Source organism: Aythya marila (genome assembly GCF_965140915.1).
Source record: "Aythya marila genome assembly, chromosome: 2".
Taxonomy (NCBI): Eukaryota; Metazoa; Chordata; class Aves; order Anseriformes; family Anatidae; genus Aythya; species Aythya marila.
The window spans coordinates 103,503,143-103,530,395 of record NC_139043.1 but is presented as its reverse complement, the minus strand read 5'-3'; the positions used below and the strand labels follow the sequence as shown (position 1 = coordinate 103,530,395).

At 44.1% G+C, this 27,253-nt stretch overlaps 1 protein-coding gene across 2 annotated transcripts in view; it reads right to left on the bottom strand.

The window, feature by feature from the left end:
• APCDD1 (APC down-regulated 1) overlaps nt 1-23,188 on the bottom strand; it is a 29,663-nt gene extending 6,475 nt beyond the window's left edge. For both annotated transcript variants that reach the window (XR_014316935.1, XM_082753605.1), the window contains exons 1-4: nt 22,954-23,188; nt 13,945-14,128; nt 12,081-12,612; nt 296-617 (exon numbers count right to left, since the gene is read on the bottom strand). Coding sequence is in view for 1 of the 2 variants with exons in the window: in XM_082753605.1 (XP_082609731.1) it covers nt 296-617; nt 12,081-12,612; nt 13,945-14,128; nt 22,954-23,002 (1,087 nt within the window). In the remaining variant the exon portion in view is untranslated. The remainder of the gene's footprint in view (nt 1-295; nt 618-12,080; nt 12,613-13,944; nt 14,129-22,953) is intronic.
• Between the last annotated feature and the right edge of the window lie 4,065 nt (nt 23,189-27,253).

Genomic DNA, 27,253 nt, shown 5'->3' with positions numbered 1-27,253 from the left:
TTTTTTCCCCTCTATGCCGGAGGAGCCTTAGGACATGGATCTAATCTTGGGCACTTTGCTTAGATGTTTGAAGTCTGTCCACTAGGCTCCAAGACTTAGCGATGTGAAGACTTATTTTCTTGTGTTGCACTGAAGATCTCTCTATTTTGCTTCAAATGAGCATTGCTTCAGTGGTGTAAAACATCATGCATTGCCTGGGCAATCACAGAAGGCCTAAAACCACCCAAGAAAGGAGTAAATTCTGCAAATGATGAAATGAACTCGTTAGCAATCAAACCACCTTGAGCAACCCTACCTTTGAACACAAACTCCGTTCCGCCCATCACTTTGGACGAGTGCACTCCTCGGCTGTAGCGTCCCTTGGCGTAGATGGTGAAGGTGGGGTGTTTGCAGATGGGGTCGGAGTAGTGGTAGTAGTGGCCTTCCCAGGTGTTGTTGTTGTCGTGGAAGATGAAGTGCCGCGTGAGGAAGAGCACCTCCGGCCGCACCTCGCAGCGCTGGCTCACCCACTCGCCGTGCAGCCCGATGGTCAGGTCCGCCTTGGGGGGCAGGATGGGAGGGTGGTGCTCGTCCGAGCGGTAGATGATCCTGCACGCGATGCACGTGCGGTCGTGGTTCTGCAAGGAGGCAAAGAGAAACCCTCATTTCTTTGGGCAGTGGCCTGGGAGAACAGCAACCTGCTATTTTACACCTTTTCAGCTTTCCTGAGCCTTAACACAAGGTCATGAAGCGTACCCTTTGTGTATCTAGAGGAGTCTTAACTGTAGCCTCTGCCAATTTTCTTCTCTGCGTCAGGCACACAGCTCTGCTGACAGCACCATGGATATGGGGACGTAAGTGAGCTTGCACAGAGCCCGAGGTGCTCCAGGCAGCAGACACGGCCTACTGTCACTGAACACAATGAAAGCTTTATGGCTCTTTCCACCAGGAATGAGGTCTGTGGTGTCTGTCAGGCCTGATGAAGGCCCACAGAAGAACCACTTTGTTGAGCACCAAACCTCTGGGATCCACATGGCCCAGCTTCCAGCCATGTCCCTGAGGGGTGAGGCCATTTTGTGATGCATGGATGGAGCTGCCCACCATGTGCTGCCCACCATGTGCTAATCACTTCTGCAAGAGGCAAAGACTCCAAAGCCAGCCTTTTCCATCATCTGTTGAGGATACCTGATCCCTCCTGGAGACAGGGGGATGAACAGGGTGGGTTCCTTGTGTCACCTACTTTGTTCAAGCTGTGAGGAGTTTCAGAGTGAACTGAGCTAAGAGCTGAAACTCCCACACAGCCACTGGGGAGAGGAATTTATATAGCATGAACGCTTTTCCTTCATGCCCCTTTCCAGTCCTCTTCTCTGTGATGTCTCTGAGCTCATCCCATTACATAAATTCTCAAATTCATCACTAATATTTTAAAGCCCACATGTGCTACTACAGAGTCATCATTTCTCTATTTGCTATCTTCAGCTCAGGGCACTCTTTAGGAAGCACATTTACACATTCTTCATCTGTGCCCTCAGTCTGTCTGCTATTACAACCATAGGTAGCTTCTGAGAACCAACACACCTCAGGCAATGCATCCCTTTTACACATATTGAATAGGGTTTATATTTCCCTCCCCTACAGATCACATTGACATCAAAAGTCAGTGAAACCAATGAGTCCGCTGCCAGCTTCACCAGGCTGTAGAGTAATGGTCTGTCTGCAAAATAACTATAAATGATATAGCCCAGGGTGACCTGAACCAGTGTTGGCCAACAGAGCTGCTCTGAGGAGGAGGTGAGACCTGCTGACCTCCAGAGGGGCTTTCCACCCAAAACCAAATGGTCTTCTGGGGACCGTGTGTCAGCATACTACAGAAGAAGATGTCATTCTTTCCCATTGTGGAGCTTGTTGACTATTTTTAAAATTCATTTTCCAGCATCTGCAAGCAAGTACAAGGGCCATTGGTATGTTAATGAAAATACAAAGTATTTTTAATTGAGTAAATAAACTGAGACTGGTGAAGTTAGCAGATTTGTGCCATTGTAACTAACAGCAGAGACTGGTGCAAAATATGTAGTTCCCCTGAACACCGAAAGCACAGATAATACACAAGGACTGTAAAAATGGGGTGTTTTCTGAGACTGCGAGTTTCAATTTGGGCTTTCTTATGGTCAAGAGAGAAGTCAAGATCCGGCCTGTCTTTCTATTTTGCTACAGGCTTCTTGTGTGACCTTCCCATGGACTTAATCTCAGTTCACAGAAACAGACAATTACAGCTTTTCTGTTTGATGCACGACTGGTAGAAGGTTAAATAAAGACTGTGAGCTGTCGGAAAACAGACAGAAATGTAATGGGCCTGTATATGATAGATTGATAAATAAATATATTTGCACGTAGCTCTATTCATTGAGCAAACTTTCATGCACAATCTGACAGAAGTCCAGTGTCTTCCTTCCTCTTGTCTACAATAAATGCTCATCATCTGCAAGCTTGTTTGGGACTAATGAAGGGGGTCTGTTGAACCTCTAGCTCTCTTTAGAGGATATCAGTCTTTTTCTTTGGAAAGGGTTTGGTTTCACATAACCACAAAATCTGCTGTTGTCCTTGCATGGACAGTGAACCAGGCCAGGTGTCCATGAAATAAATACCTGTTTCTCCAGTATCGCTGTCCTGCCATGGGGCAGACAAGTGTTACAGCTGCCTAACACCTGGATGAAGTGGCTGTGGTGAATGGGCACTTGCTGCAATAAAAAGGAAGTAGGACAGGGAGAAGCTGGGGAAGTTATGAGGGAAGCAGGAGTATCCCTTTCAAAGCAGTGAGATACCAAAGTGGCTCAGGCATCTCTTAATGCCATACCCTGAATGCATTGCTTCTCTTAGATTAGTGCTTGAATTTAAGCCTACACTTTTCACTCTGATATTATCTTTCACAGAGTTATGAACTCTTTAGTGGAAGAATGTGCCACATGTAAAACCCGTCAGTACAATTTTTGTTCAAGTAATGTACATGAGAAAGATCTAGTTTTATTGTGAGTCAATTGGACTTAATTATGGAGTAATTCATGTTTAACAACTGAATGTATTTTTCACTGTTGCTTTTTCAGGTCAGCTGCTTTTGGTTCTTAATTGCACTGGCTAAGGCCTTGCAAATCACTCCCTTTCCATTTGTCTTAGGAAAGATTATTTTCTAAAAACAGACATTCAAAGAAAATACAGAACAGAGGCAGAAGACATTTGAGTCCAAACACAATTAAGTACTCTCTAATAAAAAGCTAATTTGAGCGTGACATAAACTAAAAAGCAATAAAATGATCAGTGGACAGGATGCACATCTGTTTCATGTTTCAAATATTTTAGGTGTACAGTGCAGTATTTTTAATACGGGGGTCTTGTGGAAAGGAACAGCCCCAGGGATGGCCTCTGCTCGGTGTCTGCAAGATCCCTTCCCATGGAGATGAGGGGAAGGGAGCCTTGTTGAAGCTCTGCAATGCTGAATCCGTGCTGGCCCAGCTCCTCACCCTCCTGGGTGCTTCTCTGAAGCCAACTTGTGAATTAATCCATGAGGCCACAAGGGTTGCAATAAGCCTGAATCTCTGGCTGGAAACAGTTCTTGTATACTTGGGGAGAAAATAGTTTGTGATCTGAAAATTTCCATGAACATTTTTCCTTTTCCCTCCCTCCTGCTGCCTCAGCTGAAATGGTAACAGGGCCAGACTGCTCTGGAAGCCAAGCAGAGAGGTTTCTAATAAAAAAGCAAACAAGGATGAGGTTGCTTGATCTTCTTCCCAATTGCTGTGGATAGTCGGAAACACAAATCGTCTCAGCACATTTTATTTTTGTGCTTAAGTTCTATTGGATTCTGTGGCTGCCTAGAGCTAATTCTCCTCTAATCAATTCATAGTGTTTGTTATGGCCCAGGACAAAAAAACTATCGCGCAACTGGGATGTTCTCTCAGCAATGGTAAAATGGGCTTAGAATAACACGTAGAAAGATCTTTTTGGAAGGTGTTCTAGTTTTCTTTGAACAACTTTGTAGTTTGTTGCTGTTGTTGCCCAAGAAATCTATGGGCCAAACCCTTTCCAAAATGTATAGGAAATCTACTCTTTCCTTATGGTTAAACCAGAAGCTGAAATCATTGCTTAATATCAAAGAGAGGACCTGCAGGATATACTGCAAGTTGTATTTAGGGACAAAACAAACAAGCACAATTAGTAAAGAGGAGGTTGAAAATACAGATACTTTGAAAATACTGCTCAAAACTATTTACTCTATCCATTTTTATATGCTGAAAATGAGTCTGTATCTCAATTAAAAAAGATAAATGGTATTTGCCTGAAGCAGAGCCAGCTGATCAGCTTTTCCCAAGTTTTCCCCCGTAGAAGACTGTTTCTGATATTTTGCTATCATTGAATCGTTAAGGATGGAAAAGACCACCAAGATCATCTCGTCCAACCATCCCCCTACCACCAATGCCACCCACTAAACCATGTCCCCAAGCACCACGTCCAATCTTTCCTTAAACACCCCCAGGGATGGTGACTACTTAAGAGTCTGAGAGATGCCATGCATTCCTAGCAGAAAAGCATTTTAGGGGCTTTCTTAGGAGTTTTCTCAGCAGCAGTTTGTTTCATATCTGCAAGGTCTTGAAACTGACATGAAATTACACATTATTTTCCCAGAGTAATTTGGGAAATCATCTCACCTTCTCTTTTTATCTGGAGCTGCTGCACATCCTTCCTATCCCATAAGCTGGTTAGGAAATTCAAGCATCAGCTCTGACTCAGAAACACAGAAAAGTGCATGCTCTTTGCAGTCAGCTCTGCTGCCTTTGGACTCCCTCCTCGCTCTCCTCTTTCCTCCCAGTAATGCCAGTATCAAACGAAAACCCAACCCTTAAACTCCTGGCAGAGCAGTTGCTTCTTTCTGTAATCTCTCTCTTGGGGCTCAGGCCTTTCAACTTTCAGTTTTTATTCAAACTCAGATATTCCATGTGGCTACTTTAAGTACACCCATCCCTCCCTTTCCCAATATTATTGCCAGCTGGGTCTGTTCCCTCCTCCTGGGCTGCTGTCACCACTGCTCCGTTACAATACCCAGTGAAGTCACATATTTCACATTTTTGTAGCAATATCTTGCCTTATCAAGTCGTATACTGACATTAAAAATATTTCTACAACATTCTTAAGCTGTTACGTCTGTTTTACCTGCGCCTCTGCAGGTGTAACATGGAAAGCCTGTTTGGAAGAACCAGGTTCTCAGCTGGCATAAACCCACCTTTGGCTAGCATTGATTTGCATTGGTTTCATGGCAAGAAGTGGGTATTATTCATGGCTGAAAGAGGAGGACAGATTGCATCTGTACTGTATTGTGCGTGGCAAGGGCTAGCAGAAGACCTGCCACCAAGGGAAGATGCTCCTAAGCAACACGAAGCAGCCCAGGCTCTGGTTATTCACAAGTTTGTCTTGCTCTTGTGTCGGGGACTCCCCTCTTAGGGCAGATTCTGACCAAGAGAGAAAGCATTGAGGAAGAGGGGAAAGAAAAGACATGCTTAGCAGTGACCCCCAACTCCCACCTGAACGCTGTGTGTGTCATGGGCTGGGCTAGATAGGCCCAGGACGAGGCCTGCATGGTCAGAGTGCCTTCAGCCTCACCGCCCAAGAAGCCAGGTGCCAGGTTTTGGTATCAATAACTGCATGCTCCCAGGACAAGTACAAAGGCAAACCTCTGGAGAACATCAGCTGGGAGAAGGTGTCAGCTCAAGGAAATGCATCCAAGTAAACAGAAAATGTTAGATGCTTTGCCTCACGCTGCCAAGGACCGAGTCCACCCAAAGAACACTTTTATGAATTGCTCAGGGTAGTATCAAGCTCCACTCTTCCACTGCTCCAGATAACTGCAGACCAAGACAACACTTTAACAAACGGCTACAATCTCCCTCTACCACAAAAGTGATAATTTGCAGGCTTTCCATGACCTCATATGAAGCTAAGTTGGCTAACATGCATTAGGCTGGCTCTGGGGAGTTGAAAAGCATGGTTGACAGAGTTGTAATTCAGCTTGCCAAAGGGAATGAAGAATAACAAAGATTTAGAACTTTAATTAAAAAATCTTGAAGCAAATGAAATGCTGGGGAGAGCGGTAACTCCTTTGCAGGGTTGTCAGTTTGGGATTTCTTTTGGTGGAGAACAGAGGAGCTGCACGCAGTAAGGAGGGTGGAGGTACGTTCAGATTTATCTACAAATATGTACCATATATTTTAAGATATTGAGGAATGGTTTTTATTAACTACTCCCAGGAAGAGAAAGATAGCGAAGGAATCTGAAGGCACTACCATTACACAACTGTCTGATCTATCACGTCGATTCCATTGCACAACCCTGCATAAAACTGAAATAAACAGGACCGAAATGAAATACAAGAGTCTTCTGCTTGTTCCCTTATCATACAAACTCCTTTAGCCTGCACCAAAGATGGGAACATAGATAAATCATGGCCTTTTTCTCAGATGAATTTACTTGCATGTCCTCTATCCAACTAAAATGATACTACATTTATAGTGACATGAATATTTTGGTAAGTAAAAAAAAAATCCTGGAAAATATGAAGCAACAGTTTGATGGTCCATCTTCAGGAGCAGAATATTAAAAAATAAAGCTGCCTTATGTCTCTATAATGCCTTTAAAAAGCAACCTATGTAAGCCTACTTATACTCCTACTATGCTACTGCATAGCAATATTGGCAATGAGTCCTCCATTCCCGCTTACAAAAGATGAAGTAATTGTGGTTCGATGCCAATGAGAAGGAAGGTGTCAGTAGTTTAGATATATTTGCTGCATTGATCTGAAGACCCTTCTTTTATTTTGCTAAACTAAATAGTTAACTCTGATCTGGGGTACTGTATTTGTGTTGGAGCAGACTTTTACTGTAATTGCAGAAGAAATGGTGATCAGTGAAGATGAATATGGTTTTAAAACCAACACAGCTTTTGAAGGTTTGGCTAGGAGCTGTTTGCTTCTCTTATCTTTGAAGTGCATCATACACATTGTTGTTGTTCATAAACCTGGAATTAACCTGTTTGAACAGTCTTCTCAATCTTCTTTCTTTGCTGCCCTCATAATTTCCCTAATCAAGAGTCTTTTGCCAGTAATAATGAACAAAAGAAACCCTTCATGTGTTGGCTTAATCTGGAAGTCTAGTAGCACTGCTCTGGCAAACAGAGGAGTTTTGTCCTCCAAAATTATGCTTTTTGATTGAGATAATATTTTGCGTATTTCTCTGAGGCACTTCACATGTTTAAGATCTATTTATTAACTTCTGCTTGCATTTCCTTGTGAGCACCTCCAGTACTCAGCATTCCCCCTACAGATGAAGTAACTGAGTTTCAAAGAGATGAACACCCACATTTTCAAAAGCTTAGAAAACCTTGTGCACTTTGTTCTTTTACCTCCTGGCTAAACCAAAACCCAAGCACCAGCCTCCATACGTGGAATCAGCTCCAGCTGCAAACACCGAGTGGTGCTGAAAGTCAGCTTCCAACGGTGAATAAACTTGTCAGAGAGGATTGACAATTTGGGATTGCTTTTCCCTGGGAAAATTTTAATGAAAATGTGTGGCCAGCAAACGTTTGAACATGGCAAAGACAAAAGGAAAGTTACTCTAGCATGTTTTAGGATTCTTGTGATGTTCCAGATCACTCCAGCCTTATTCCTAATAAAAGATCTAACTTGAATGACCTGTCATCACAGCTGTGGACTGATCTTTCCTGTTACTCAGTCAGATGATAAAATAGCACAAGGAGTTCTTTGTTTACAAAATGGTATTTCTGAGGCAATTAGATGTGAAACCAGTGTCCTAGTATTGCTGTTGTAAACATTTCCTGTGTTTTTAGACAGAGCAGATGTCTCGGAAAACATCTTCTGTCCTTATGCACAGCGAGCGAATACTGCATTCAAGCCTTCCTTCATGCTGCAAGTTCCCCTATAGATTTGCAAATCAGGTGTGTTTTTATGACTGGTCAGCCAGGCTCCTTGGTATTGTCCTAATCAGTATTTTTTGTACAATACAGATGATGCCGTCCAAGCAATTCCACCATCCTGCCCTTTCCATCAGCATGCTCTTTCCCGCTGGGTAAAGAAGTTCAACATGCACTAGCTTGAATCCCTTTCTAAACTCTCTACATCAAGACACATCAAAGACACATTCAACCCACATCATCAGCAAGTCCTAATTCATACCTTGAGCAAAGCTAGAGGACTGCTAAGATAAATCTATACAGTGACCTGTTAAACAGCTGCACTTAAGAACTTCCATGTATTTTACAAGAGGAATTTGTTTAAGGTATGCTCTTATCTACGAACATTTGTAAAGCTTTAAGAGATGACATATGAGATATTTTTAAAAGCTCCCTGGTTTTATATGAACACTTGAGATATGGTAATCTGTGAAATTATTCAGATTTGTAGCTCGGTATAAAGCTGTCTGGTTTTTGGACAGCCCTTTTGATTTACCATCCTGTGGTGAAATCACTGCAGGAGTTTGGAGAAGGTCCAATTCTATTTGTTTAAAGTCCTGATCATGTGGCTTTGGCATTCCTAGCATATCCAGCAATCATTTGCTTTTAATTACCATTCATTTCAACCACATAAGTAATGAACGTGGCTACCACATCCAACTTACAGGCTGTGTAAACTCTTGAGCTGGGTGGAACTTTCTTCTATATACGGCTTAACTATAAATTTAACTCAAAATCTGAATCCTCTTAACTTATTTTAGGCAGGCCTTTATAAGTATAAAATAAAAATAAATAAAAAGGAAATGAAAAAAGCCTTAAATGAAAGATTCCACACAATACACCTGATTCACTTCAGAAGCAATTTCCTGGCCTCCCCAGCCTCTTGGTATGACTGTAGAAACCTTAAAAAAACAAGTTGATTTAACGTTTCTATTTATTCATGGTGTCCAGTTTCCAGAGGAGTCTGTGACTTGTAGTTTTAAACTCAATTTAGCATTTAAACTCATTTTCAGCTGGGTCCCAGTGGAGCAACAATTAGAGAAGGAAAGGAGTTCAAAGAAGAAGGGTTATAACCTTTCAGTGGTATGTTTGCCTGAGCTTGAAAAAAAATGCATCTCTGTTACTATTCTTCCTCCATTCAGCAAACACCAAGTCATACAGCCAGGTTGAGAACCTGTTAGCAGACAGAACTTCATGGCTAAGAACAAATCAAAACCCACAAAGTCTTTCAAGGGAGCTAACGCTAAGGTTCATTTTTCAGGGGTACTATTAATTGTGCTACGCTGAAAACTTCTATCAGCAAGCCCAACTTCTCTCAAGATAAAACAAATCTCACATCAAATCTGAACAAGATTAATTCACCAAAAATACGAAGAGAACCTAGGCTGCCGCACACTTAAAATTTGAGTTCTACCTTCCCATCTTCTGCAGTTGAGGGCTCCAGCTGAGAATTGGTGTCCCTGTAAACCAGACACTGTATGTACACATGCATACATTGTAGGAGCCAAAAAGGCTGTGCAGGCAAACATTTGAGGAGAAACAGAGGTAAAGTAACTTGCCAGAACTCGTAACTGGACAAAATGGGTGTCGAGCACTGGTCTGAAAGTTACGACCTGGCAGCTCCATTTGTGAGGCTACAGGGGTTTCATCACGGAGAGCTGGAATTTGTATGTATTTTGGTGTACTCAGAGTTAACTTGTGCTTTCTATAGTAACAGCACTTTCTGTAGCCAATAGTACTCGTGTGAATGGCATTCCAGTGACAGAAATTCAGCCTCAAGATTCAGCCTCTGCCAAGATCTGGCTACCAAAAGTATTATTTGGAAGCACTGTACTTCATGAATACCAATGGATAACTTATTGGCTTGTCTGCCTTCCTACTCCCCCAGTTCTTGTAAACATACAGTATGAGATCCACATTGTAGGTTTTCACTCATTTCAGAGCATGCATAGCTCAGGACAGGACCTGCCCACCATGCCACGTGGGACTGTGGGCTAAATGCATACAGGGTGGCTCAGACAGGTGCCCTCCATGGTGCCACAGCTGGATGATACATCAGAATACAAGCTACATCATATTATGCCTAAGATAACGGGCTTTGTAATTTTAAGTGAGAGTTTCACTGCTCTCAGATAACTGTAAGGTCTTTAAGTTTTGTTTTTTGTTTTTTAACCTGGCTCGAGAAAGAAACCTCTTTATGCAAGATTTAATCCTTTTAATTGGAGCATTACATTTCAGAGGCATTATATTTGAGAGGCAAAAAAGTGATGCTATAGTAGTACAAGAGACAGGCAGGAAAATTGTGACTAGCCTGTCCTAAAATTACATCGGACTTGGGCAAAAGTCTTATTTTCAGAAAGCTGGTCAACAGCACACCTGATCATTCTGACTGTAATGAAATTACTACCAGGTGGAAACGCATTTGGCATTAAATACATTAGGCATTTACTATGTCATCTATCAGCCCATAATAAGATAACTAGACTTGACCAAATAGACCTGAAAATATAATCAGCTGGGATGGATTAAATCAGTAGTTTTGTCTCTATACATGTGGTCTCTGTACAGGTGGTCAGAAAAAGATCTCCCGTATTTGTTGAACTAATATAACATATTAGTTCACACAGCTGGTGTCAGATAATTTGACCCTACAGATTTCTTTCAAGGAAGAGATTTAGTAAAGAACCTTCTCTCCCAAATGAGCAAAGAGAAAGTAGATGCACTTGTTTGAATTAATTAAATAAAATGTAAACTGCCAAATCCAACATTTTTGATGAGGAATGTGCTGTGGTTCGTCTACTGCTGCTGAAACCCTCCAGTTTGGGAAGATGTATGTTTATAAAGAAGAAACACACTTGTCCCCGGTCACTTGAAAAGAGCGTAAGAATAACAGAAATGACAGCAGCGTTTGTATAGAGGCATAGATATGCAGATATCCATAGATATGCATAGATATGCATACTGCAGATTAAAATTATCACCAGACCAGGATATTAAAATGTTTCAAGTAAAGTCCTGAACTACTGAAGTTCAGAGGAGGAAGACACAACACAGGGCAGACAGAGCAGTTTTGAATGAAAGGGAAAGCCAAGGTTTTCTCATCTAAACTCTCACTTCCCCTGTTATGTTTCCTGCTACTGCTGATAAGCTGTGCCTGATGTTTGAATCAGTTGCAGTGAGATGATAAAAAATTCTGATAACCCATTAGCTGGAAGTGATCCTGCAGCAGTACCTAGCTGGAACATACTGATAGCAACTGCAGCCTGCAATGTGGTTCCAATTGCTGCATTCCTTTGAAACATCACCTGTAAAGATGTACAGACAGACCTCCTGCTTCTGGCCATCAATGTCTACTCTTCCTGCTTGATTTTTATTTGACTTACTATGGGTTGATCAGTTCTCAGTGAAGCTAAGGGCACTCTGAGGCCCCTTTGAAAACTGAATTATCAATGAAATTAGAGACCCATTCAAAATGCACCTGTTTTTCATTTCATTAACGTGTGTGCGTGCTTCTGGATTCATGACCTGCAAAATCTGTCAGGTTTTTTTTCCCTTCACGCTGTCCCTTTCATGTCTCTACCTTCCAATTTCCTCTTTTTCTCTCCAGGTTATGGATCACCTAACTTCCAGATGTTGATACAATTTGACTTCCTCTCTCCCTGACGCTCCTGCAACTAAACAAGCATCCACTGATGCCTCTTTCTCTTGCCTTTTTTCAGTGCTGTATCAAACTTTCTTTCTTCTCTGCTGCTAGCCCACAACAATAGTCCCAGCCAACAACTCTCACCTCTGCATACATGTCTTTGATTCCTTCTCCAGACTCAGAGTGGCCTTTGTTGAACTTAGCTCATCAGACTACTTTTCACACATTTGATGCAGTCTCATGAAGCACAGAAGAGTTTCTATTCACATGATATATGTTCTGTGATCTTTTTATAATTGACTACATCACCTGTAAGGCCACCATCCATCTCTTATTTTAGAACCACATCTGCATTTTAGATTACACTAGTACTCTGATTCAGAAGAGCTGAATAATGCAGGCTTTGTCACTGGTATCTTAAAAAGATGGCATTTATACACACACGTACCTTGGCATTTTGAAGAGGAGGTTGGTAACTAGAGGGTCGGTAGTACCTCCTCTGGGTAGCATCGGTATGAATGTCTCCGAGAAATAGCTCCTCCACAAGGTGATCTAAGTTGTGATGCAGATATTGCTTCTCCACACGGATCAGCTGGAGTTCATGCATGGCAAAATTCAGAGCTTTGGTGCATTCACAACCGTTCTCTTCTCTCAGCAAATCATAGCTCACATCCTGCTCCCAGGGACTATCTTCTGGTATAAATCCAGGACACGTGTGGTTCACCAACTCACTTAATTTTTTGGCTATTGCTTCATTGTGGCATATGATCTGTATGTTGCGTAGCTGATAGTCAGCCTCGGTACCCCCCCGGATGATCCAGGATGCTTGGCGAAGTCGAATTTTGCCACGTATAACTAACGTGTAGATAGGGTTTGTGCAGCGATTGCCACCATAATAGAACTGATAGGCTTTAAATGTGTTATTGTGGTAGAATCTGTATGATCTTGTGATGAACTCGGGGCCTGCTCTAACTTCGCAGCTGTGGGAAGATAGAGAGTGATGGAAACAAAATTTTAACAAGGCTGCACATCATGTACACTTCAGGTAACAAGAGTGAGCAACACTGCATGGGTCTACAGAGATACCTGGGTGCTCATGTAACTCTGGCATGAATGGGAGGGAAATCGGAACCAGGTATATACACCTGCCAATTTGCCAACCATTCCCTCTACTATTATGCTATTATCAATATATTTCTTCATGGAGATTGTATCTACCTAAGGGCTCTGTTGGTTTAAATACCTTGAGTCATATTTTGCTTTTCTTTTTTTGTCTAAGTACTGCCGCATGACTCAATTCTCTGAAAAAAGTAGCAGCATATTAAACATCTATTCTTCTCTTTTGCATGGTAGATTTAGCAAAAGGGCTGATAACATCAGAAAGCAAAATGCCAAATATCCACAGAACAGTGCAAAGAACAGGTTTCTACAGCTGCTGTACAGGCTTCTCAGTGGTGCACCGCCAGCTCTGGTCTGCAAAGGACCTGCAGGATCTTGTCCTCAGCTTTTGCACTCAAAGTTTCAACAGGGGTGGCAGTTAATGCAAAACTTCTACTTGGCTTCAATATGGACCATGTAGTATTGAGGTTGCTTAATGGAGTGTTTTTACTTTATTTTTTTTCCTGAAGGTGTAAATAGAAGCTAAATTCCACTTCCTCTAGAAAATCCTTTTATACCTTCAGACTTGTCCCCCTTCTTTGTCATCCACACTGTTTAACATAAATACACTTCTTCCTGTTAAAAATCCCCAGACTTTCCTACTATAAGTCACTTCAAATTAGTGGGTGAATATTGCCTGCTGAGACATGGAAAGAAAAATAGCACTCTGAATTAAAAGTCATCATGTATAGAGAAGAACAGAAGTGGTGAAATACAGTTTCTTAATTTCTTTGCTAATAAAACTTGTGCTAGACAAATGCTCTGAAAACAAGGATCCATTTGATGGATCTAATGCATGTAGTCAAAGATAGTATAATGCTATGTTTGAATAAGCATCCATTTTGGCAACTCAATGGTCTCTTTCTTATTTGAAAAGAGATTTAAAGATACTTCACAGCATGCTGTTTAAAATCCAGACCACAAATTGATTCATCAAGACAGCTTTATAGCATGCTATTCCTATGTACATAACGCAGCTCCTTCTCCTTTTATGCATAAACATATATAAAGCATCTGGAATTTGGAGCATCACCATATTAAGGGAAGTATTTCCCCTGCTGGTTGAAGTGGGAACATTCATACTTCCTCTCTGCTTCCTTCCCCTTTTCTCTTCCACATACATCACTCAAGCATCTTGTTTGATCTTTCCTTACCCAGTGGATACCCAATGTCCCTCAATATTGGGAGGCATTTGCACAGTGATCCGGGCTCCATTGTGCAGGTGTTTCAGCATGTGGTGACACTGTGACTCCTTGAAAGCCCTCCATGCACTCTTCTCCAAGGACCGAGGGTGGGACCTGCTGTCCGGATGAAGAAGAGCAGAACCTTCTCCCAGCCCTGCAATAGAAAAATAAAAATCATCAAGAGACCCTGGTGAGATCTCTTCCAACATCATAAAGGAGGTTATGAACATCTTGCATTGAAAGACACTTGTTCACACCGTTTTGTGCCTAGGAAAGCACTGTTTACATTCCTTGTCTCATCTGGAAAATAACTAAATATGGGATGCTCTTCCTTCATATCAGTCCATGAACAATCAACTAAGTAGTCTAGCTTTATGAAACATACTGGAGAAAAGGGCTTGAGCCAAAGTATTGCATTTCTAGACCCAGAGACGTGACCGAACCTGACTTTTACAGACACCTCTTTAGCCTCTGGTCAGGACAATCAAAAACCTGGGCCTTGTAGCTTTCAGAAGGTTGCATCCAGATCCGGACGTCAACTTTGCGGTTTCAGCCCACCTCTAATTTGAATGCTTCTATAATAAACTTGCAAATAAAGACTGCTCTTTAAAGCCAAGGGAAAACAGATACTAAAAGCAAAGCCTCTGCACACAGGAAGCCTCTGTGATGACTGAGGTGGTCAATTAAAGGCAGATCCTGCTATTTTTATTTGAAAAGGGAAAAGGAATTTCAAAAGCTAATTTTATCTCCAGCACACAGTAATTTTGGTTTCTAGTAATGTATACATACAAAACCCACCAACGATCTTTCTACACAATATTAATTGGACAAAATGAATATGTAGCTTCAGAAGGAATGTGCCTTTACTCTTTTAGGCATCGAGTGCTCTTAGATATGTTGGAAAACACGGATCAAAAGAAAAACACACATCTAGAGGTTAAGAGGTGAAAAACATGAACCTTACATAACACGTTGAAAACCGTATTACTTTGCCAAAAGGAATTTAAGAACCGCTGGGCTAGAAAAAGAGTACGGGATGGACTGGAGGGGCTGGTTGTGTGCCCTGGAAACCCGGTTTTTCATTTTGGGAGAGGGAAAACTTGGTAACACGTGCTCCCAGGGACAGGGGCTAGGATCTGCCCCCTCTTTTTTGTCGCTCTCTTCCCTGGTTTGGCTCAGGAACGGGTTGCTTCTGGTTGTGTGTGGCACAACCTCTGCTTGCACACCCTATGCAGCGCCACAGCCACCTAAGGCAGACCCTACTCTGTGTTCCCCAGGCCAGACATCTAAAGATTAAGCATCAAGAGCAGCCTCTAAATGCGAGGTCTGTTGTTCAGGGTAGTCTTGTGGCTGTGGATCAGTCCAACAGTGCGTGGTATTGCTAAAGAACTTGTAGGAAAATCAGCATTATTCATTTTTAGATAGACACCATTTCAAACCTTTGCCATTTCCTACTGCTAAAAGAAAACAACGTCAATGACTCATTATGTTCAGTAGGTCCTACATCTGCTGGAAGAAACTTGGGGTAATACCTGGGAAAACGCCATTGCCAAAAATATACATACATGTCAACTGTTTTCAAAGAGCAATTCCTAAGCTAAACAAAGGCAAGAAGTTATCCAGTAGATAAAGAATGACCAGAAACAATACTATAAATACGCGAATGTAAACGGTACTCATCACTGAATGATCTCAAGGTTTAATGAGAGTAATGAATACAGCCTCACAAAGTCTACTAGAAAAACTGGTAGCTTTGTTGCAGGTTACAAACAGTTCTTCCATCCAAATGAGAATTTATGGCCTTACTTTCTAAAGGGTAATAAACATGAGAGATGCTTTGATATTTGAGCATGCCGTCGGAGATGCCCTTAAAGGAGCCTGACTTTCAGAGGGTCAATACCTCTCCCTTGCTGAAAGTCAGTCTTCTCAGGTGTTTCTGCATTGCTGATCAGTCTCACTTAGGTGAGCACCAAACAACCGTTGTTCTGCAGCCAGAAACAGCAGTGCCATTTCAGAGGTGGTATGGCCATGCCAGGGCGATGCTCTGCTGGAGCTAACGATCTTTTGAGAGGCAGGATTTGCTAGACCGGTTCGGTCCTTCATGCACATCGCCTCCTGGCCTTAAGCCAGCATCTCTGCACAGCCCTCTGCTATGCCTGGTCTGCAGCCCAGCTCACCTGGAACAGTACTCGGCTCCCTCAAAAGCTCGGGCTTATCGGGTTTATCTGAAACCTCGTGGCTATGGGGTTGATGTCACAGGCCCTTACACTGCCAGAAGAGCAAGTTCAGCCAGGTCCGTGTGAACTTACGAGTAGACTTATTTTTGTTGTTATGAATCACAGCTAGTGACAGAGACCTGCCCTTCCAATACCCTTCTCCACCTCTACAGCTCCACACACTCAAAAAGCCCACGTTACTTCAGCACGTCACTCTGAAATGAAGTGGAAGCTCCTCTTCATGGGTGCTGAGCCTCTTTTGTGTCAGCAGGGACGCTTCCTGCAAGGTACCCGCTCAATGCTGGAGCCATCAGTACTAACTGTTTCAACAGAAACACAGCTGTCAGGATGTCTCCTGCAAAGAAATTATCTCACCCTGAAAAAACCTTTGAAGATTTACATTTCTGACTTGATTTGTTAAGCACTTGAAATCTGCCATCAAGAGAAGGTTTTGAAATGGTTCAAGTAACTATTTCCAAGGCATATTTGTTATGCAATTTGCTTTTGGGCAGTTGTTTTTCCTAATTCATGTCATATGACTCATGAATACAGATGCACTTGAAAATGAACGATTTATCCCTTTTAACATAATTGAACATTTAATTTCTCCAAGCAAAAATCCTTTTATAGGAGGATACCATCTTTTATGTGTGCATATCAAAGGAGAAAATGCAGTAACTATGTTATACATTGCCGATTATTCCCTGGAGGAAATAATGAAAAGAAGGGGTTTTTGAAAAGGAGACAAACTTTATGTGACATTATACAGCATCTTTTTGATATTGCTTAAAAGCCAGTTGGGTCCCAACTCTCCCTGGATGTACAAGTGGATGTAGTTCTGTTTTGCAACTTGCAAGCAACAAACTGTACCCAGCAGATGCAAGGAAGATTTGCATCATCAGCCACCGAGATTTGTACCTGAAGAGAGAGTATTTGCACAGGACTCCATCCATCAAACTGCGACAAATGAGGACAGGAACAAATTTAGGTGATCAAGACAGGCACAAGGACACAAGGAACACGTCAGAGACTGAGGAAGAGATGTAGAAGATGCGTGCTAGGCAGCATCACATAGATTGGACATGACTATCAGGATGGGAATTATGGTGTATGATTAAAAGGCATTGATGGGACCCTTACCTTGCTCACTACACTTCACAATGTTTGTGTTGCAAGAGCAAGGAAATACTTAATTTAGCACAGTCTCCACCCTCACTGAATAATCATTTCAACATTTTTGTATGCACCTACATATGCCTGCATACATGGCTGCCATACAGAGGTGCCATAACTTCCCTTGAATCACCTGAAGATCCCCTGCAAAGACTGGCGATGTGCTTCCTACATGGGGCATTAAGCTGAACACCATCTCCCTGTGCTTTTCCACAGAGCAGGTAATCCGAAGCAGCACAGTGTCCCCTGCCCCCCTTTGGCTGTGCACAGTGAAGTGTTCTGCAAAACCAGGCTCTCAGGGGGCTGATGGCACTCATTTTAAAAGGTCCATTTGGCGATGTTAAGTGGGATGCTGCTGGAAGGCTCAAGGTTAAAACGTGCTTTCACAGAACTGGCAAAAGAATTTCATGGCTCTTAAAAGCCCACATCGGAGCCTAGACACAGTTGCAACATACTTGGAGCCACTGCTTTCATTCAAAGGGATCCAGCTCTGCTATTCTCTACTGCACAGACAGATGGTAGGCACCAGCACCTCCAGGACAAGCCATGTATTTCAGACTCAAGGTCTGACTTGCTTTATTTATCTATTTTTTGTGTTTGCGATATGAAGGAATCTTACACATTTGATAAAAAAAAATCCATCATGTTATCACTCAAAAGCTTGACAACCTTCAAACAAAAAACATTCTTTGCATAAGGCTAATAGCAGTACTTCTGTGAAGCCTCTGGTTAACACCAACTTAACTACACTATGACCATAGGCCATAAGATTTTATCTCCCTCCCCATGATGGCTGTTTAGTCAAAGGAGTGAGCCCAAAAGGAAAAGGAAAATTCCAGAACTTGTCAAAAATACCAGCCAGAAAAACAAAACAAAGAAAAACAAACACATTTTTGATGCATCGATATCTGTCTTCATTTCATAATCAAGCCCAAGTAGTGTAGATCACAATACAGCTTTAGCATCAAAGTTTTCATGGAAGACAGCACAGGAGGTGCTACAGCTCCGTATTCTAGCTGGGAATCCCCTTCCAGGGCCTCACAAATCATGCGTTAGAGGGCAGACCCAACATCCATCTGAATGGGAAAGCGGAGCTGTGCTCAGCTGCCAGGCCAGTAAGGCACAGCTGGCAGCACGCACTGTACCAGGTGCTGATAAGGAAGAGGGTTCAGGCTCCGGGGTTCACCCATAAACCTCTATCTGATGTGGGAACAACCACTCTAGATAAAAATAATTGCAAGGGAAGATAGGTTACTTTCAAGTTCTTCAAAGATTTCTGCACATAGCTGCGAGTGAAATATGAATCTTAAAAGGGCAATCTGCTGGCAGCCCGTTACCCAAATGTGTTTCAAAAGTAGCTCTGTAAGAGCTCCCCGCCAACATTTCTGAAAATAAACTGTGAGCTGCTACACTAAATTGCTCGGTTTTCTGAAAAATAGTATGCAAATAATGAACAATTGCAGCACAGATAATGATAAGTACTGTTGTGCTTGAACACAAATTCTCATCTTTTAATTCATACCTAAACACCCCGGCCAATTCTCTTAGCTATTCCTGGTTGCAAAAGTATAACTCGAATAATCTTAAATGTTAAACTGGTTAGATTTAATCAGTTTAATTAACAAACACCTCTACCAGAATCTAAACCATGGCTTCAAATGTGGTCAAATGTAGTGCTGCAAAATGCAGGCTCAAAGCTCCTAGGCTTTTGGCAGGTTCACCCTTGGCTGAACAGGAGAATAAAAGTTACCAGAAAGTAGGACTCAGAACTGGATTTAGCTTGGGATTGCTTAATAGGAACCGCTTTTTCTTCCATTTACAGCAACGTAGATCCAGAAGAATACCATTTTGTTATAAACTAAAACAATCTTGAGTGGCAGTCCAAGTTCGCAATACGTGATGGCTTCACCTCCGACGGAGACATCTGAACATTTGTGCCGCGTTTCTGCAGCAAGCCCTGCTCAAGTTTGAACTTGCTTGAAACTTAAAAAACTTTACCACAGATGAATAATTGGCCGGCTTAGGTTTATAGCTCTCCTTATCTGGGCAGTTGCCCTGCACAATTAAATAAATACACATTTGGATTACGCTCTTTCTTGATGTGGGAGCGTGCTAGATAACGCCCATGACAGGCCTTCAGCTGCAGTGCAAACTTGTGTAATTGCAGTGGAGAATACAATGTCCCGTTACCAAGCCGCTGTCTGTGTTTACCAGTGTTTTCCCTGTGCTCGAAACTTCAAACACTCCTCGCAGGATCGGGACCTAAATTAGCTACCATGAACAAAGGGGCCGGGAAAGGAAACCTGAATTTCATAGTCGTAAAAGCGGACGGGACAATGATTTCCTTTCACAGGTATCTGCTGCCGTTCTTGTGCGTGCAGAGTTTTTGGGCATGGCTTCAAAAGAGACTTGTAGCCTTATGGAGGGAAGTAAGCATTTCACAGTGTGGAAGATCCCAAAGACAGATAAAGTATCTTTAGATGGGAGAGCAAAAAGGAAACTCCTCCAAGGCTGGCTGGCCCAGGCTTAGACCCTCCATCATCTTACAGCCCTGTCCTTGCTCCGTGGCCCTGTTTGGGAGAGACCAGAGGACCAAGTGCCAAGCAATTGCAGAGCTGAGAAACTCTGCTAGGTTTAGGTTTGGCCATTATCTCAGATCACTGCTTCCTTCTGCAGCCACCAAGGGTTAAAGCCCACCTCCACGCGGGGCCGCGGGAGCGCGGCGGGTGCAGCTCTGGGCCGTAAGTGCAATTCAATATCGACAGTAGTTTGGTCTTGCCCCCTTTGAAGCCGACATCTGGTCTCCATCACAGACATCTGCAGCACTCTGCCGCGCGGGCTGCACACCCCGGCTCCATCCTCCGTACAAAGCACGGGTGTTTGTTCAGGTGGGACTCCCTTCAACACCGATGGGACTTTTGTCCGAGTACAGACAGCGCTAAACAAGCTTATTATGGGTAATCCCACCCTCCACCAGCCCTACCTAAAGCACTGCATAGATTATAAGACACTACTGTTGCTTCAAAGAGCTGAGCCTATTTGCCTTCAGCATGCTGTATGCGACTCTGGGGCTCCACCACCTACCAGCCTGGATCCTCCAGACACGCTGCAGAGTGCCAAAATCACCCCTGCTGCTCACAACCACCACTCCGTACCACTGTAAGCCCACAGACAAGCCACGGAGATGGGTGAAATCGAATTTACAGTGATGAAACTGTGAATAAAACTCTGCCTGTTTTCCAGCTCTCCCTGCTAACTCTAGAAGGCTTACTGCAAGCGGCGTGTCTTTCCCTTTTTTCCTCTTCGTTGTCTTCCAGATTCCCATCTGAAGTACGTTACTGAGGGAACAGATCTTGTACGCCTTTAGCATGGAGCTCAGTTCTTGTCCATTTTACAGACGTGGGTATTTACATCCTTATATATTTACTTATTGTTTTCCTGAACGGGTTCTGAAATTAAGCACTTTGCAACTAATTTAAGCAATATTGCCAGAGAACTTTTAAAAGCGTAAACAGTTTTGCTCTGAAACGCCCAGCAGTCCTGTCTTCATCATCTTTATTAGGACTATTTCCATGACGTTATCAACAAATTGTTTTAGTTAGGGTTTCTAATTCAGTGGTAACATAATCAGAAATACACTAAAGTTTCTTCTTAGCATTTGTATTTGTAAAGTTTACATTTACAAAATAAATTAGCCAAATTTGTTTTGAACCCACTTGGAGGTGGCTCTTATTAATCAGGTTTTTTGGAGCTGAACGATCTTAGCATCTGACATCTGAAACTTCTGTGGCTTTTTGTCTAAGCAAAGAAAACAGTGATAATGGACAACTTCCAGCTGCAAACCTCTTTTGACATTGTACAGGTTTTATTTTGACTAAGGAATACAAGTTTTTCCAAATTGTAATTCAGCAACGTTAAATTGGGCAATTCTTAACATAATGAAGGCATAAGCTTTAGTCTTACTGGACATTTTAACTTGCATTATAAAGCTTTAAACCCTAAATACACACACACCCTCTCACTCACTTTTAACCCTTAATTTGCCGTGTACAATAGAAGAGTTTAAGACAACATCACATGATGTGAAGAGGCTTAGCACTACGATCCCCTGGGATTGCTGGTTATTCTTATGTATTACCAGTTCAGGCTAGCCGCTGTCCGAAGGATGCTCCTGTTGACTCTGTGGCACACAGAGAAAAGCTCTAGGCCAAGTTAAAGCTAACAGGGTAAACACATATTGACTGGCAGCACTTCAAATGCATAATGTGAGTTTTCAAGCTTTTAAGAGGGCAGCAGTTTCCCCATGCTGGAAGCTCAGATCCAGGCTGTGCACTGCTACATTAGTGAGGTGTGTATGTTTACACACCGAGCTGCTTCGTTCTACAAGAATGTAGGTATACGTTATTAGGTGAAATATAACTGCAGATGGAAAAAATGGACAATTTTCCTACTTCATCCTCTTTTGGCAGCTGCTGTTTTGATCTGATCATCGGCCCTGATTTGTTTCCCGCTCCAGCCAGGGTTCAGCACTGCTCTGTAATTCCAAGCAGATGAGCCAGGGAGTCCAACCCTGTAATTACACCTCCTCTCCTTACCCTCTAACTTCAAACCTCCCATTTCCACTTTTACGTCTCAGTTCACAGAGTTTTAAGGAACACCTTTGGTGTCCCAGCAGGTCTGGCTTAACTAAACATGTTTATGCACTCTCTAGATTTCATAGCTGAGCTGTGAGAAGGGTATAAAACCCCCTCCTGGGGAACGAGGTCTCTTGCTCTTTGTCTCTCAAAACAAAATACACAATCAGAAGTCCATGCTCTTTATTATTTATTGAATACCATCTGTGTGCTTAGCACTTGTACAAACAGGGAGAGAGACAATCCCTGCTCCACAAAATCAATCCCAGGAATAGCTTTGAAACCCCTACCCCCCCTCACAGACCTCACATTGAATCCATGTAGGTTGCTTGCATCGTAACAGCTAAATTCCTCTTTTTACAAGTAAGCTTGAGGTCCTGCAAAATTTAGCAGAAGGCGGCTGGATGCTGCAAAGCACTCCTGAATTAGGAACATGCTTCCAAACGATGCTGTAGCTGAGTAGCTTGAGTCACTCTTTGACAACAAGATCTCTACCCGGACTTTTCAAATCTGGCTGCCAAATGTTGGACATACCTCAGCAGCTAATTAAACAGTTGCAGCTAATTGAAGTTGCTCTTGAAGAACGCCGGGATTCTGGGCAAACGCGTTGTCACCTAAAGTTGTCTTGGTATGAACGTACGAGCTGAACGCAGCACAGTCAAGTCCCATATGCCAAGGGCTAACATTTTGCCTACTGTGCAGCTTCAGAGAAATTTCACCCCGGGGCTAAGCTGAGAGAGTTTCAGAGCAGGACTGCCCGCAGAGGCACCCGGGCTCTCTTCCACTCGGGCACGACCCTAGGTAGTGCCAAAACTGCTGCAGCCCGCGGCTCCCCGGCGATGCCCCGCAGCATCCCCGCGGGAGATGCCCGGCAGCAGCCCCGTCCCGCAGCTTTCCGCCGGCTCCCACCCGCACCACCCCGACGGCTTTCCCCGAGGGGGATGCCCCGCGCTCACCGTGCAGCAGCAGGGCTGGGAGCAGGCACCGCATGAGCCTGCCGTACATCTCCGCTCCGCTCCGGGACCCGCGGCTCAGCGCCGCGGCGGGCAGCCCATGGCCGGCGCTAGGGGGCAGGCGGCCGGCGGGACCCTCTCCTCGGGGCTGCCGCCCCCCGCTGCCCGCTGCTCGGGGGCTCCCGCTCCGCTCCCAGCCGCTCCGCTCCGCTCCGAGCCGCCGGCAAGTCTCCGCGGAGCGCGGCGGCGGCCCCGCTTCATATTTCCCCTTCCAGCGGGAGGAGGAGGAGGAGGAGGAGGAGAAGGAGGAGGAGGAGGAGGAGGAGGAGGAGGAGGAGGAGGGGGCGGGAGGTGGGGACAGCGCGGCCAGGGAGGGCTGCAGGGGGCGGCCCCGCTCCGCCCGGCACCCCCCGGAGGGGTCCTCCCGTTGAGGGAAGGGGAGGACTGACACCCCCCCACTCCTAAAAACCCCAAATCCTCCGCCGGGAGGGTGCGTGGGTCGCTGCCGGGGGTGCCAAGGTGACCCCAGGGAGGCTGCGGGCAGGTACGGCACCCCCAGTGCCCCTTGCTGGTGGGCACCCCACCGTGAGGGTGCACCTTCGTGTGGCTGCATGGCTCCGTGTTAAAAGCCAAGGGTGGGCGCCTAGGTTGCCTTCTTTGGTGCTGCGCTCCTCTGCACGCCTTTCCCCCTGTCTGTTGTTGATTAGTTTTGATTTTTAGGCTGAGCTTAGGCCCTGGTCGTGCAAGCGCTCAATGCGTGTGCTTAGAGTTGTACACGCGAATGACTCATGGGACTGGGTTTGAGCACGGGGCTTTCTTTTATAACGTCCTCTGCTCAGGGACATCAAGCTTGCTGGCTTTTCTTTGGACTTGTGGGCTCAGCCATAGGGTCCCATGGCAAAGAATGTGTAACAAATTGGAGAAAATCAACAGATCAGAGTTTTGAACTCAGTTTAAGCTAAAGTGTTTACACACTGCATGCTTACAAAGAAATACAAACAATAATGGCTCCTTCCAACTCCCTTGAGAAATAAGAATAAATTTAATCTTCCTCATTTGTATAGGGAGGAAACAGAAACAAGTAAGTGGTGAGTCAGAATTCGAGCTCCGGTGCTTTGGATTCTCAGGGTTAAACTTTTTCTTTCAAACAAGTGTTTTTCAGGACAGAAAGAATGGTTTCCAGAGCACTTGGTGGCGGTCTCTACAAACCAGTAGTATTTGGATATCCTCTCAGTGACCTGGAGACAGATGCACAAAGAGCTACTTCCTTCAAGAAGCAGGTGCACATGAACAGGAACAAGTAACATGGGGTACGGCCATAAAAATGCCCTTACCCAATGTTATTTGCTCAGCTTCAACCCTTTTGTCTAGCTGCCACAGAGATGTTTGTCAGCTGTGTGTGTGGAGGGAGGTGAATCAAAGGGTTATAGTAAACGGGGTTACTTCAGGCTGGCAGACAGTCTCTAGTGGGGTTCCACAGCGCTCCATTTTAGTTCTCTTCAATGTTTTCATAAATGACTTCAATGTAGGACTTCACGGTATACTGAGTAAGTTTGCAGATGATATTAAATGTGGAGGAGCTGTTGACTCACTCAGGGGCAGAGAGGCCTTGCAGAGAGATCTTAACAAATTGGAGGCTGGGCAATCACCAACAATATGAAGTTCAACAAGAGCAAGTGCTGGATTCTGCACCTGGGACGGGGCAACCCTGGACAGATGTACAAAAAGGGGGATGAGGGGCTGGAGAGCAGCCCCATAGAAAGGGATCTGGGGGTTCTGGTTGACAGCAAGCTGAACATGAGCCAGCAGTGTGCCCTGGCAGCCAGGAGGGCTGACCATGTCCTAGGGTGCATCAGGCACAGCATTGCTATCTGGTTGAGGGAAAGGACTGTCCTGCTCTGCACTGTGCTGGTGCTGCCTCACCTCGAGTGCTGTGTGCAGTTTTGGGTGACACAATGTCAGAAGGACATAAAACAACTAGAGAGTGTCCAAAGGAGGACTACAAAGATGGTGAAGGGTCTGAAGGGGAAGACGTATGAGGAGCAGCTGAGGTCCCTTGGTGTGCTCAGCCCCGGGCAGAGCAGGCTGAGGGGAAGCCTCATGGTGGCCTGCAGCTCCCTCACGAGGCGCTGAGCTCTGCTCTCTGGGGACAGCAACAGGACCCGAGGGAATGGCATGGAGCTGGGACAGGGGAGGGTCAGGCTGGGGTTAGGGAAAGGTTCTGCACCCAGAGGGTGGTCAGGCACTGGGACAGGCTCTCCAGGGACATGGTACAGCACTAAGCTTGCCGGAGTTCAAGAAGCATTTGGACAAGGTGCTTAGATGTGGTCTGATTTTTGGGTGGTCCTTTGTGGAGCCAGGAGCTGGACTCGATGATCCTTGTGGGTCCCTTCCAACTCAGGATATTCTGTGATTCAATGATTCAATGCTGTATACCCAGAAAAGCTGTCTGGGAAGACTTGTGTACTCCACTTGGCTGTTTTTAGGAGGGGATCAAGATTAATCTAGGGCAAAAATCTTAATTTCACCACCTGTAACAATCTGACAGTAGCAAAGACACCGAAGTAGGTTTTCTTTACCTGCAGGCTCTGTAAGGGGAAATAGGCCAAATGAGCAAGGAAAAAAACAACCTTCACTTACATACAGTACGGACATCAGAGTTTATGAGTCTTGGGGACCCCTGACCTACTTGAGGTACGTTGCCTCCCCTAAGGGATACAAGGATGTGTGAAAAACAAAGCAAGTGAGAAAGTGAGCTGAGTGAGCTGCCCTGAGCAGCACACTGCTGCGAGGGGGTCCTGCCTGGTGAGACACAGCCAGCTGGAAGAGTCTCTCTTGTTTGGCCAGAGTACAGACACGGTGTGTAGGAAGGCTCTATTAATGTAACCCACCCACTACTACTGGTTAGTGAGTGTGTGTCCCTTTAGAGCCTGGCAGATACTCCTGTTGTTGCCCCCTCCACGTGTCCAACCTACAACCTCTCCTGAGGAAGCAGCGAGTCAGGGGATAACAGAAATGCAGACCCAAGGTGTAAGGGGTCACTGGGAACACTAATGAAAGACTAGCAGTTTTGACGTGTAATTGTATGGAAGTAGCAACATCCCAAGGGAGAATTTTTTTTTCTTCTTTCCTGTAGACACCATCTACTCTGCCATCTTTGAATCAAACAACAAAATTATGTGCAAAAGGATAAGACTGGGAATTGTCTGCAAAAAGTCAGTTATCCCAAAAGTGCACAGCTCGTCCCCTGGGAAGTGAGCCCCACATCAGCAGCATCTCTAACAGCTTTTCATAAGCAGAAAGGGGAATGACTTTATTGCTTCACCGGCCAACTTTGTAAATTAGGCTCCGCTTGTGATTTACTATCAGCGCAGCTTCAGATGTGGTAATGAAATAAAATGAAATCAATACCCAGTGGACTCAGACACGGTAGAACTTTCCAAAAACAACAGAGACTATACTTTGTCTTTTACTCGCCTTTTTTATTTTGCATTATTTTAAGGACGTGGGATTTTTCAGACCGATGCACAATATTTATTTGAAAATACGCCCAGTTTCGTCCTACTTGTTTCATTACTGTGCCCCTGTTCTGAATTTACTGTTGCTGTAACGGGAAGCGGTGACAAATAACAGCTCTCCGCACTTTGATCTAAGCAGCATGTCACATCCACGCCCATTAAAAATTATATTAACCAATCCAACCATGACTTTCTGAACTTGGGCTCCTGGGGCAGGGTATGTGCTTAATGTCGATATAAAGTAAAATCATTTACAAAGGCATTTCGTCCATGTTTTCAAAAATATCATGGAGGGGGGGGAAAGTGTTTTAAAAAGGAAGTCAGCAGAATCTTGCATGGAAAGTAGCCGCTCTGAAAAATAACCTAATGGGAAATGTACTTTGTGGCTGGGCCCCTCTGCAAAAGTATTAAAATAGGAAGAAAACTAACTTGTTGGGCTTGTTGCGTGACACTTCAAAGACCTAGGCGTATCAGCACGGCACTCGTCTAGCTAGGGTGCGGGCTTGCTGGCTGGCAGCCAATGCCAGTCTTGTGGTGAAAGACATTTAAAACAGAGACACGATGGGAAAGAACGGAGGCCGCGAGCATATGGGGCACTTTATGCTGTGGAGAAGAATGGGATGGGGTAGTTCCTTTCCCCTCAGTAATGCTTTGGCAGTGCCACAACTGTGATTTGCTAATGGCTAAATTGTGTTTTTTAAAAAAACAGTATGTTCTTTTGAATAAGGCAAAGAAGTAGGATGTAAAGAATTATTGGAAAGGAGTGGAGTGACTAATTCATGAGG